The sequence below is a fragment of the Acanthaster planci genome, linkage group LG04 (assembly GCF_054643075.1).
Source record: "Acanthaster planci isolate LZ-2023a linkage group LG04, COTS_SCS, whole genome shotgun sequence".
In the NCBI taxonomy this organism is placed as follows: Eukaryota; Metazoa; Echinodermata; class Asteroidea; order Valvatida; family Acanthasteridae; genus Acanthaster; species Acanthaster planci.
The window spans coordinates 17,319,778-17,333,258 of NC_141780.1; the positions used below are offsets into that span (position 1 = coordinate 17,319,778).

General features: G+C 41.3%; 1 protein-coding gene across 1 annotated transcript in view; it reads left to right on the forward strand.

Moving 5' to 3' along the window:
- Positions 1–13,481, forward strand: part of LOC110989211 (A disintegrin and metalloproteinase with thrombospondin motifs 9-like) — a 144,284-nt gene that overhangs the window by 86,321 nt on the left and 44,482 nt on the right. Inside the window, exons 12-18 of the mRNA XM_087135790.1 lie at positions 935–1,073; positions 4,165–4,272; positions 6,072–6,281; positions 7,733–7,850; positions 11,283–11,419; positions 12,125–12,242; positions 13,375–13,473. Coding sequence (XP_086991916.1) covers positions 935–1,073; positions 4,165–4,272; positions 6,072–6,281; positions 7,733–7,850; positions 11,283–11,419; positions 12,125–12,242; positions 13,375–13,473 — 929 coding nt within the window. The remainder of the gene's footprint in view (positions 1–934; positions 1,074–4,164; positions 4,273–6,071; positions 6,282–7,732; positions 7,851–11,282; positions 11,420–12,124; positions 12,243–13,374; positions 13,474–13,481) is intronic.

The window sequence follows — 13,481 nt, forward strand, 5'->3', positions numbered from 1 at the left end:
AGCCGAAGGGGATACAAGATTAAAATGGAGATTGGAACGAGATTGACCCGGTAACTCACGGGTGACCAGATCGTAAATGGTAACGAGGAGCTCTGACTGTTAACATGTCCAACAGCTGAGGGGGGGAGTGTGGTGGGTTTTTAGAGGGATGATGACCACTTAAATGGCATTGGCCACAAGAACCAGGGGTCATTTACTGACCATCGAAAAGTACATATTTGCTTTTAATAAGCTGAAGCACCGAAGTTTGTAGTTACCTTACAGCTGACCATTTCCATAACCTGTCATTTCATAACAGTCATAGCAGTAATCTACCTGAAACAAGCTGTTTTCACCCTTTTTAGATAGCACAAAGAACAGTCAACTTTTGAACTCCGCACATGCGTTGAAGTCTTTCAAAATGTGAATCTTTCCCGAATACTGCAATCTCGGTCAATATGAACTTGACCCTTCCTTTCCCCCTCATAACTTACGTACCAACCCCCCCTTTTTTTACTGTCTCATACTTGTGATTGTTTGGATTAATTACTGGTAATGTGGAAATTAACTAACCAAACAAGTTTTGAGAATAGACCTTGAATATTCTCATGTGTTGACCATTTGTATAGGCCTATACATGTATGTACATGCTGAGAAAGTTAACTCAAATAACAAGTGCTAAAAGTAAACATAAAAAGGATACTTAAGAATCAAGTGCAGTCGAACTTCTGTATTTAAACTATTGGTCATGGAAGCCACATTGGAAATTCTTTGAGCACAGTAGTATCCATTTCTACTCCTACTCAGTCATTACCCTCTAAGGGTATGCATGCCAAGTTCAGGGTGCCTTAAAAATTCCCTGACTGATCAAACTTTGGTGTGACTTGTAATCTGATTTATTTCTCCCTAATTGCCTAACTCTTTCTCTATACCCAACTTAACTCTTGCTCCTCAGTATGGGATACGGTCAGTGCTTACTTGACCCCCCCACAGATGCCCAAAACTTACCCAGTTACCAGCCTGGCGAGGTGTATAATGTCAGCAAGCAGTGTGAGCTGGTATTCGGCGAGGGCTCCTCAGTCTGTCCGATAATGGTAAGTACAACATGGTCGTGGGAAATCTAATGTGGTTGGAGGTGGCTTTAAGTGAGGGTGGCTCTCTAAAAACAGTCTTCAGTACTGTTTGGATGGGATGTGTTCTTGGAAGTATTTTTTGTCTTGGAAATAATAGTGATGCATATTTCATTGCTGTTCAGCTGTCTTCACAGGAAGTGTGAATCTTACGGGGAGAACGTGGGCCTACTCATTTGTCCACATGAAAACTTGATGGGGACCAAGAGAGGGGGCAATTTTCTTAGCAACGGAGGCTCCTTTGGTGGGAACTGTACTTCACTGGTTCACAAATGAAAATTAAATGCATATGTTATGGTCCAGTTGTAACATAAGGCCACTAAAAGGGGGAGCACATTACATGTATGTCTCTTTTGTGGGAATCCAAGCATGAGGACTTGGGGCAAAAGACTCCCCTCCCCCGAAAATGTAAGATGTAAGTATTCAGTTTCCCCACCCACCTCTTCTCTTATGTGTACGCCTTGTCCTGATATCAAACTCTGTGCTGGTCAAGTCCTATAAGAAGAGAAATCCCTTCAAATTTCCTCAAAATAAAGAGCAAGTAGGACACTATTGACTAGTTCAGCCGAGGCCAAAACGTCAGGACTCTCTGCAACACAAACATAGGAAAGACTTTTCTCTCCCCGGAAGCTTATTAATCAAAGTACATCTCACCCTCAGCGAGTCCTCTTGTCCATTGACATCGCCACCTCTCCCCTTCCAACACACACATCCTGGGAGACACCCCAGAGTCTGGCAGGAAATCCCCCTGACAAGTCGACCCCCCTTGGCTATCCCTGGGATCATCATTCCTTGGGCCTGGTCATCTGTCAGGATTGGGCCATGATCAACCCCCCCCCCAGCAGTACTCTTGTAGCGATGTCAATAGCCCTCATGTTAACTGCAGATTTTATCAACATTGTCAACATGGGAACTTTATACAAGCTTGTAAGCGAAAATTCCACTGAAAACACCAGGATTTACCTAGACTAGAATAAATGTAAAATTTGACTCTTTCTCCGTTATGTCTTTTGTCTGCTGAACCCAATATTTTCTTGAGCTGCATTATTCTCTTCAGGGTTTTTCCCAATCGTATATTCAGTATGTTTATTCAGTATACTTCATTAACAAAACTTCCAGATGAAGCATATTTGAAATGACGTTCCTGTTTTTTTGAGAAGACCTGTCAGTTTTTAGTTTCAAAAAGTCATACCTAAAATGTTACAATATCCTCACAAATAGTTTATTCATGTATCAGTCTTCCAGTGGCAATGTGATTTGTGAGGAAACAGTTCATTACAAGTCCCGACCAAAATCCCAATAAATCAGCATACACACCCATCTGTGGCACCTGTTTGCATAAATGTGGTTTTTTTTTTCTGGGTTCTGGGAAAATTTCTAAACCGTCTGGTGCGCCAGAGAAGTGGTAACGAAGAAATTGCCTTGGGGAGCAATTCCAGCATAATTTAATTTTCTGCCTTTTGGCCCAGATCTACTTGTTAAGTGTTGTGCTACTATATCAGTTAAAATAGCAGGTGAAACTCTGCTCTGTATGTGGTATGCACATTTTTGTATGTTTATTTTGTGTATTTTTATTTTTTTCTGTCTTTTTCCCTTTTGTGTGTGGTTTTGGCTATGGGAGGGTTGAATAAAGGAAGTTAATATTGTAAGGTTGTCAGTTTTGGGTGAATTCTTAACGAACAGAACTGTCCGAGACCTTTCAGTAAAACATGGCATATCTGTTGCATACCAGACATTTGACACAGGATAGCAACTTGGGCAAAGAGTTCTTGTAATACTATTTCACCTTTTCCCACAGTAAACTCTGGCCAAGGTCTTGACTTCTTTATGTGGAATGGTTTATGTGGAAAGGGTGAAACTTTGTCATATTAAATGGGAAAGTATTTTTTTTCAAATCAGCAGGAATGCACTGAAATACTTGTCAATTACTGGATTTGTTCTTTTGACATTATTTTTAAAATTGCCATTTCAGTTATTAATGCAGGTTATTACTATTAGAGTAGGAAAAATAGAAAAAATTTGTATCCTTTACAGGTCTATGTACAATTTTTTACGGCCCCAATTTTCCTTTCATTTACATGCAGTGCTCTCACAATTCACCCTCAGAAGCAGCTGGGAAAGCACTTGTTATTCCCCCCAGAATGGGACTGACCAAATTGGCATTTGATAAATGTTAATGGCCCGTAATCATGAGTAGAAATTGAAAGCTGATTGAATACCAACAGAGTCAGTACTATAAGGCTTACTTTTGACAACAGCTTCAACAAAGTCTGTAGGTTGAGACACATTTTAAGTGTGACTTTGCTGACATAGATATTTTATGAGACAAAGGAAATTTTAAATTGGTCACTCGCTTAGTTCGGGGGGGGAGGCATTCATAAGCATGTAAAGAGTTCTTAAATGCAGACTCAAACTTCAGAAAGGCCATAGGAAGTTGCCTTAAAAATCTACATTTTTTCTCCCCCCCCATGTTTTTACTATGTTTATTACCGAGCAACTTCATAATTTTACATGTAGATGTTTTAGGTAGAGGCACGTTAGCTTCAAAATTTCTGCTAATTGACTTGAATATTTTTCAAGCTGAACTCCCATTCATTTTTTTCAGCAGGTGCAGTGGTTTAGGTGACTCCAGTAGCATGTTGAGAAATTTTGTCGGTTGGGGCCTTGAAAAAAAAACATTGTCCTTGGAAGACTTGAAAAGTACCCTGGAGATATCTGTTAAATTCTCTTTGGCGAAACAAAACTACTATGAAAAGAAGGGGGAAAAATTAAAAGGAAGAAAAAAGCACTTGAATGAAAGAAAAATAAAAAAATAAAAATACTTGGCTGAAAGAGGTTGACTTGTTTTCCTTAACCACTGTTTTAAACAAAATGACCAACCACTATCTTCAGATTGAGTTCAGGACTTTTAGAGTGTTTAGAAGTGACAAGCTTGTGTTCCTACCCTTGTCAATTTGCCCTGATCTTGTGGTAGTCCTGATCCTGTTCACAATTTGAAATCTTTATTCACCCCCAAATCCCAAATTAATTTGCCAACCTTTTGTTCTCTGTGCAGAAAATGTGCAGTCGGTTGTGGTGCACTGGTTCTTCACAAGGCTCCCAGCGTGGGTGTCGAACCCAGCAGATGCCCTGGGCAGACGGCACACCCTGCGGTCACAACAAGGTAGCCTGTTGTTTGATTTCAACTTTGTCATTCTCTGGTGATGGAACATTCGATCTCATCAACATTGAAATCTTTACTTAGTGTTCTCGGATAAAAACTAGTTGAGTGGTAGGTAGGGCTTGCGCTGTAATTTCCTTGAGGACACTACCGATATTCAAACAATCAAGATGCACACTTCAGTTTGTGGTGGAGAGAATATTTTTGTTCACCTCATAAGCTTTGGTTTTCAATATTTCCACTTTCTGTTTCTTCATTATTAGGCTGTCTGGATGTAATTATCCATTTTGTCATAGTTTGATCAGGATTTGTAGCTTTTGTCCTACAGTGTTTGGATGCTAGAGAGATTGTGTGAATGTTGGGTTGCTGTAAGCCCTTGTTTCGTGTTTTTCTAAACTGTCAAACATTGTTTCCCAAGACTTCAATCAGTGAAGTTAAACAAAGAAATATTTGTCTCCAGAAATTTTGTGAAATGTCTTGGTAATATCCTGATATTGTAATTTCCTAAAAAATTGTGTCAATGTCTCAGCTCATTTTAAAAATGATCTCTTCAGGGTATCAATCGTTATAAAATGCATCTACTCAAAGCTACTTAAATTGCAAATGTAGAAAAACAAAGTAAACATTTCCCAAATGAATTTGCAAATGGGAACCCGGGTTGAATTGACTGCAAGCACCAAATAAAGTCCCCTGACAAAATACCACAGCGCCTTGGCCTCGTTAGCATGCACCCCCATGCTCCACCCCCCCAATCGGAAAGAATGTCAGGATTTCATTAAGTGTAAATGTACTTGGCCCCATTCTTCCTATACAAATGACTCCTCCGAGACTATGTTGTGTGACACACCGATCGGATTTCATGGCAATTGCCTGGGGCCAATTTCATAGTGCTGCTTAAGCAAAAAATTTGTTTAAGTGTGAAAAACCTCACTTGACAAATCAGGTTACGAGCCAAAACTTCTTGTGATATGTATTGTTTTGGAATGGTATTTACCCGTCTTTTGGTTAGCATGACAATCACATAGTGTTTGAGCTGGTAATCTTTGTTTATTAAGCAAAGTTTTTCCGTGTTTAAGCATATTCTGTGCTTAAGCAGCTCTATGAAATTGGCCCCAGCTGGACCTCAAAGACATCCATGAATGTTTGAACCCATTTGCCGGGAAATTCTACACCACAGGATGGATTAGTGGTCCTGGCTCCCCTGGAGTATGTGGTGTGGTGGACCAGGATTAAAGTAACCACCTCATCCTGACTTCTCCTTATGGAGAAAGACAAACATCAAATGTCTCTTGGGTGAATTATGATATGAGGAAGCCAAACTGAAGTGGATGTAGCCATATCTTGGCTCATCTTTTAATCTGTGGGTAAAAATGGGAACACTGCACATTTCCTGTTGTACATTTCTAGGTCCAATCACCTCCCGTGACTGGTCCACTCAGACTGTGCAGTATATTCAATATTATAGTCTAAATTCTGTTTCAAGATTCACTGGAAAAGCTGAACTAGTTGTCAGCACATTTTGAATTAATTTAGAAGTGAATTTTCTTTTCTGGCTGTTGTAACAGTTTCACTGTTTGAGATTTGAAAAGTACAAGCATGCTGCTATTAATTCTGACATTAATTAGGAGCTAGCCTTTTATCAGCAGTTTACATGATGTGAAACATATAAAACATGATGTTTAGGCCTCTTCACTATTTTTTGAGAGGGTACAGTGTAGCTGCTGTCAGCTTTCAGATTCCGCTTTGCTTCTTACCCAGAGCTCAGTAACCTTTCCACATCTCTCTTCTTGTTCCTTGGGCAGTGGTGCGATCGAGGTGAATGCATCGCCCGTCAAAACACCCTGGTCCCTGTGGATGGGGGATGGGGCAAGTGGGAGCCCTATGGGGACTGTTCCCGGACCTGTGGGGGAGGGGTCAAGCAGGCGGTCCGGCAGTGCACCCAGCCGGTGCCGGAGAATGGCGGCAAGTACTGCATTGGCCGGAGGGTGCGGTTCCGCTCGTGTAATGCCAGGGTAAGGAGTGGCAGTATTGCCCAAGAACCCCCTGTGATAAATTAGCCTGTCTGACTGACTGACTGACTGTTCTGAATATACCATCATGATGAATTTTATTGATAGCAAGGGCTTTCTCAATCTGTTACACTTACATTTTGTCGGCATTGCACGCTTGGCACCTCCAGAGCCTATTTTATATTTAAGCTGAAACTCTTCCTGCAAATGTCATTTGAAAAAAAAGCCAAGAAGAAAAGCACCTGACCAAACAACCATGCACAATTAAGAATTAGAAGACTCATTTGCAGAAAGATATAATGAATAACATTAGATGTAGCACTGCAGCTCTTAAAAATGTTAGCTCTATTTGGTGAAAAAAAGGAACAGTTGAGAAACTTTGATTCACATCACAAAGAACAATAACTGATGTAACTTCAAGATGCCAGCATGTCAAAACTGTATGACAGGAGCACAGCCATTAACAGTTTCTCAAGTTGGCGACTTGTTCACTAATTTCTGCAGAAGAGACATAACCAGTCCAGCCCCTCTGCCCTTACCACTAAACATTTGGCCTGGAAACCCCTCATTAAAAACCGCTATTCCCTCGCCGGGCGGCACACCTCATCCCATCGGTCTGACTGTCCACAAACAACCCGATAGCTTGATAGAAACATTGTGTGGCACCCTTTGGCCTATTTTTGGAGCTCTTATGTGAGGGCTGAAAATTGATAAGGCAAATATGTATCTGAAACAGATGGTAAGAGGATCGGTTGTTTGAGAGATGGGAGCAGTTGTGCCTTTGTGAATGTCCGGCTGCTGCGTATTTTGACACAAAGCGAAGTTGTCAATGCATGACCTACATGAAGAATCGCATGATGACTGAGATGCTATGTCACGTAATAGACAGCTTTGAATCTTTTTGTCAGGAAGATTATTTTGGTTAGCATGTTAAAGTTGATTTGAATCTTCAGTGCAAAAGTCTTGAGAAGCACCTCATGTTTACAGCAACTTAGTGGCAGCCCACTCACGTGAAATGTAAATTCCCAAATATCTTGGTGGTGAATTCCCAACTATCTTGGTGGCAAGCAATTGAATGGAACTGTGGAATTGTATCGGGGATATTTTCTGGTGTCGTGTCATTTTAATGTGCTGTAAATTCATATAAAACTGCAATTCATATAAAACTGCAATTCATATAAAACTTGTCCTGAGAAGTTCATCAGAGACAGCTCCATCACAATACATTTATTCCTGTTTCGTTATTGTACATTGGATAGACAAATCTGGTCAGTTACAGTGGCCTCCACCAGTGGCAGGACGCCGTCAAATGAAGACCCACTTGTCTGTAATGGTCACTTGGTACAAAACCCAACACAGTGTTTTCCGGGATTGATGGGGGCCGTTGGGAATGTCCAGTGAGTTGTTGCCGGTTTTGTCTAGATCCTGACCTTGTCTCTGTTCTTCACTAATAGCCTTGTCCAGAGAACTCCACATCTTTCAGGGAGCAGCAGTGTGCCGCCTTCAATGGCAACAACTTCAACATTCAGGGTGTGCCACGGGATGTGCGATGGGTTGCCAAGTACACAGGTGGTGAGTGGTGTTGACTCCCTGATACCTTGGACTATTGCCAGTGCCATGCTGATACTGTCACTGTGAAGCCTGAATGCGTGAAAACCTTTTGATGGAACAAAAAATGTGAAAACTTAACAATGGGCTTGACTTGTCATGTATTAGAAAACATGAAAAGTCCACTTTCCATGTACGTCAAAGTACCATGTATTTTTGTGTCAACCTCATTGCTAGGGTTTATCTTTCACGTAGAAAATACCTGCAAACCTTGCTGCACGTGCGGCCCATTGTTATTGGATTAGCCGGGGTCATAAGAACAGTCCCTTGTTTGTCGTCTGCTTAGCCATGTTGTTGAACCATGTACACCAACGTTTTGCAATCACCAAACCACCAGGTAAGTCTTATAAGGGTTTTAGCTGTAGACCAATCAGTGGATGTCTTGTATAAAAAATATGTGACATGTTGAGCTTCTCTTTCATTTCTTTCTTTGACAAACGAGATGCTTAATTGAAATTGCTTGATGGCAACCCGTGACACTGACATGACTGTCGTTGTCCTTTTTCTGCATGGCAAATATTTAGAATCCACTTTCAGCTCAACTGATACACAAAGTAATTTGAAATGGGTTTAATAGTTTACCTTTATCTGAAGAATGTACTGCAAAAGTATTTTCCAAACTTCAGCTTTCACTCTGGAACATCCTGGATCATTGCCAACGCTAATGCCACTTTCCCAGTATTTGTCCTGAATGTGGTTTAACCAGTCAGTTTTTGATCGGATCAAAATGTCGTGCTTAAAAATTTCATTAAGCGTTAAATCCGTTTTTCAGCCAGAACTACGACAACCACATTTTCTGACAAAGCATCGAAAAAATTCATAATTAAAAATAACTGAATTATAGCGACTAAATGCAAATTAATAAACAGAGTTTGCGTATGTTGCATAAGGCTTTTCAGTGGTCCCTATGGCCTAAAGTGTGCAGACATGTCACACAGTAGCACCGAACACATGTGGCCCTGATGTCACATTCCACTCTATTGCACACGTGTAGTTTGGAACACTCTCATTCCTGAAGAATATTGAACAAAGTGCAGTTATAAAGAGCACATTCTATAAATCCCAATTTCATGAATTCTGATGTTTTTCTTTTTTCTTTTTTCTATTTTTTACAAAGTCCTGTTTATAACTAGCATTTTCGTCCCTTCATCCTGGCTAAAACAAAAGTTAACTATTTGCAACTGCGATCCGAGAAAAAAAAAGCAGACGAAAAAGAAAAGGAACAAAGAAAAAAAAGAAAGAAAGAAAAATCTTTTCAAAGTCCCCTTTAATAATTCTCTAGACATTCAATTAGGAATTAATATGAGTGCAGAGTATTGTGATCATTTTTGCAAGGGGCTAGCCCTGGCATTGTTATGTTAAACATGGTACCCTGCAGCAAGATTGCTAAACATATGTTTTATGTTAAAAGATATCCACTGATTAGTTTACAGCTAAAGCCCTTTTAAGACTTACCTTGTGGTTTGGCGATCGCAATACATCAGTGTACACGGTTCAACATGGTTCGACAACACGGCTAAGCAGATGACCAAAAAAAGGACTTTTAACAGAACCCCGGCTAATCCGCTAACAATGGGCCACGTGCACAGCAAGGTTTTCACATATTTTCTACATGAAAGAAAAAACCATAGCAACAAGGCCGGCTCAAAAATTATGTGATACTTTGACGTCCTTGAAAAGTGGGCTTTTCACATTTTCTAATACGTGAAAGATAAGCCTATTGTTAAGTTTTCAAGTTTTTGGGTTCCATCAAAAGGTTTTCACGTATTCGGGCCTCGCAGTGTGCCCATTCAGTGACAGTTATCTGTATGAAATCTGTCTTGGAATGACATCTCTCTTGTGCATAGTTGGGAGTTGGAATGCTATTTTGTACCCAGTCCATTGTGTAGATTTCTACGTTCATCTGAAACCTTAAGAGGGACAACATAAACTTGGGCTTTGTTGGCTTCCTCCCCTCCCCACTCCTCCCCTTCCCCTCCCCTTCCCCTCCTCTACCCCCACCCCTACCGTCTCCCCTACCTGCATGGTTATTTGTTAGTGCTTCAGTGCTCCAGAACCACACTTCTCCACTTCCCCATTTCACTGCTATTCTACAAAATCAAACTGCTATATTCCACATTCCAATTTATCACCCTGTTAACCTAAAGGCTTACCCTATCTCTCTCCAAAACCTTAACAATATATTAATTTTTTGGGATTGATTAATTAATCGCAGATTGTAGACTAGCTGCAAGTAAATTAAGTAAAATGAAGACATCAAAGACGGATAACGACAGGAATTTAAAAATGACCAGGAAAAACAAGGGAGCTGTAATGGTGCGGGGCACGAGAGGACTGCATTTATCAAATTGTAGGAGAAGGCGACGTTGATGTAATATGTATGTCACAGAGTCTGATCCACTACACCCGCATTGTGGGATCAGCATCTAAGAGCGAGCTCAGTTGGTGGTGGTGTCCACTTCCTTGCCCAGGCAAACCTTTTAGGGGCGCAGCAGCACTGGAGCCAACATGTCAGGGAATGATGATTTGTCGGTCGGCACTTGGCAGCCAAATGTGACAGGAATGTTTTGTCATCTTCCCCGTAGGTCCTGCAGACCGAGACCCAACAACTGTTCACATGGGTTGGGGGGATGGGTATAGATCTTACTCAGTGTCTCACAGAATGATTAGATATCCAGACCCAGGGGTGGGATTGTCATCATCAGTTGCCACTCGGCACACATTGCAGACTTTCTGACCCACATTTATGAAACCGCACATGGCAGACTTTTTGGCCTGATTTCATGCAGTGTCATTTCAGTAATGATTCAGCAGTCTTGTGTTTTATCTGCACTGTGGTGAGAATGATTTCTTTTATCTGTTTCAGGTTTAGAATCAAAGACTTGTTTCAAGAGCCCAACTTTTATGATCCATTAGGACAAATCAAAAAATAATCAAATGTCAGTGTGTCCATGGAAGATTTGAGGGATGACAGTGTTGAACTCTAGATAGGTTTGAATGTCAGATCAGTCCAGAAAGACATCACGCCTTTGCTACAGAAAGGAAGGTCAACAAAAGTGTAGCAGCAGTCGCCAGACAGTGATTTGCCAATTAAAAATCAATCTGAGATGGCACTCCTAATTAATTAAGAACCACACTCTGTGCAAGATAAATGCAGAGTTAAAAGCAAAGTGCAGTCTTTATCCCCACAACAGTCATAGTACCTGGGCCTGTGCATTTTAAAGGTTGATTGATTTTTTTTTAGTGTTTGTTGATATTGTTAAGTAACCCCAAGGTCAGGATAAACGGAAATGATGTAGGTGGGACTACAGTTTCTTAACTCCAGCCTTTCGCCTCGTTTTAAGTATATCCATTTTTTCATCAGCAACACACTCTTTTAACTGTCCTTCCCTGCAGTCCAGATAAAGGATCGATGCAGTCTCTTCTGCCGTGTGGAGGGGAGCATTGCCTTCTACAAGCTGGGCAAGAAAGTGGTTGATGGGACCCCCTGCGGCCCTGACACCGATGACATATGTGTGCAAGGTCAATGCTGGGTGGGTATCTCTGGCAGCATCATCATTGGTAGGCCTGTCCGCTATTGAAGAGTGGGGGGGGGCAGACAGCCGGGGCCACTCCAGCGAGCAGCTGCCGCACCTTCCATTATCAAAACTCATAAGCATCAAACAATCTGTTGTTCTTGTGATGTGCCCCCCCTACTGCTGGTACTGTGGCCCCACACTGCCCGAAGCTGGCCACTGGGCTGATCATCAGGAGATATGAGACTTTCCAAAGTTGGATGATTGCTGTCTGTCTCATTATTTTATATATTGGTCATGAAATGATGACAGTGAATCATACAAGTTTAATAGAATTAAGGGTCCATCCAGACATTTGATTGCTCTATTGAAAAAGGAATGATGATACGGTTGTTGTCTGGCCCAGTAAGTGTTCCTTGAACCACAGACCATCGTAAGTAGAATGTAGCTTCAAACTTTCAATTCAGCTAACAAATCCTTGACTGGCACACCCTTTGTTCGATTAGAGGTACCCATTAACCCCTGGGTGGAGAGAGGCAATTTATAATTACAAAGTGTCCTCCCTGAAGACACACTTGCTGCAACATCATAGGCAGGACTTGCATCCCAGTACCCTCAAAATTACCAACTGAAACAAAAATGGCTTTGCAAAAGGTGTTCACCGAACGACTGACTGTTAAAGGACCAGCATCTGATTCTGTTTTCTGTCCTTGTTTGATGCAGAAAGCCGGCTGTGACCACATCTTGGGTTCCCAGACAACAAGAGACAACTGTGGAGTCTGTGGAGGTGACAACCGGGCATGTAGGACTGTCACAGGCACCTACAACAAGGCCCAGTATGGTGAGACTGGCTGCTTTAAAATTCCCCCATTGTGAAATGTCCAATGAAGATGGTGTCAATCATCTTTGATTTGCTGCCACAAACAGCAAACAGTCACAGGATATGCCATAACAATGTCCAAATGACTTGGAACTAATTTACTCAATCAAACACGTCAATCTCATCACTTGACAGCATTGAATGTCAGTGCCTGATCACAGAGATTATTTGACATTGCTGGGTGATTTAATATTTTCCAGAACCTGTTTTTAACCGCCTGTAATTTTGAACTGGAAAAGCTCTCGCTGTTCTAAGCTGCAGCTGCCCTCTGAAGTTATCCAACAGAGTTTTTTTCCCTTTCAAGTCCACCACACTCCATTTCCCAATTTCCTACCACCACTTTTTCTACAAAAACACAAGGAAACCAGCTATGATTGCAGCTTCCCCCACCAAAAGAAAAAAAACAAAAACTAAATCTCCTGTACTGCCCGCCAATTCGTCAGGATAAGCCCTGACTTCTGGCAACAGGTGGAATGTTGAAACCCAACAGCAGGCCTCTGCATCTCGGACCAGCTTAAGATCTATATCATCTTTTGTCCTCGGTTTATAATCATTACCTTACGCAGCCTTCTTCCCCCCCCCTCCATGACCTGGGGGTCAGACTGGAGTTCATGGCATGGGAAAGCTGCAATTGTTTGCAGATCAGTGTCTGTTGATTACATTTACTCTGCTAGAGTTTCTGAAGCACTTTTTTCTCATTAATGTTTGCCCTTCTTCTGATGTATTTGTTTGCTAATGGAGGGGATCTGTCTTGGTAGCCAGGCCGAATTGTGGTGCGACATCATGACTTGCTCGTTATTCTCAGGAATATGCTTTTGTAACATAGTTTCCTGCCTCGAAAAACATTTCTTATCTTCACTTAAGTAGAACTAATAAATACCACTGTTTTAATGATCACCTTGAAAATTAATTAACATGTATGGAAAGGCAATAAACTGGCTTTTTGTTTTAAAAATTAAAATTTCAAAGCTGATGTATCAGTGGCTATGTTTTATACTAAGTTAATTTTTTATCAACTTCCAGCTGTACATTCAGTGACAACATTAGCAGAAAATAGACCCACTTCCTTTTTCTTCCTTTAAAAATGGTTCAGGTTACAACAAAGTTGTTGAGATTCCTGCAGGCTCCACAAAGTTGGACATCCGCCAACACAGCTACCTCGGTACTGATCCGGAAGACGACAACTACCTCGGTGAGTGG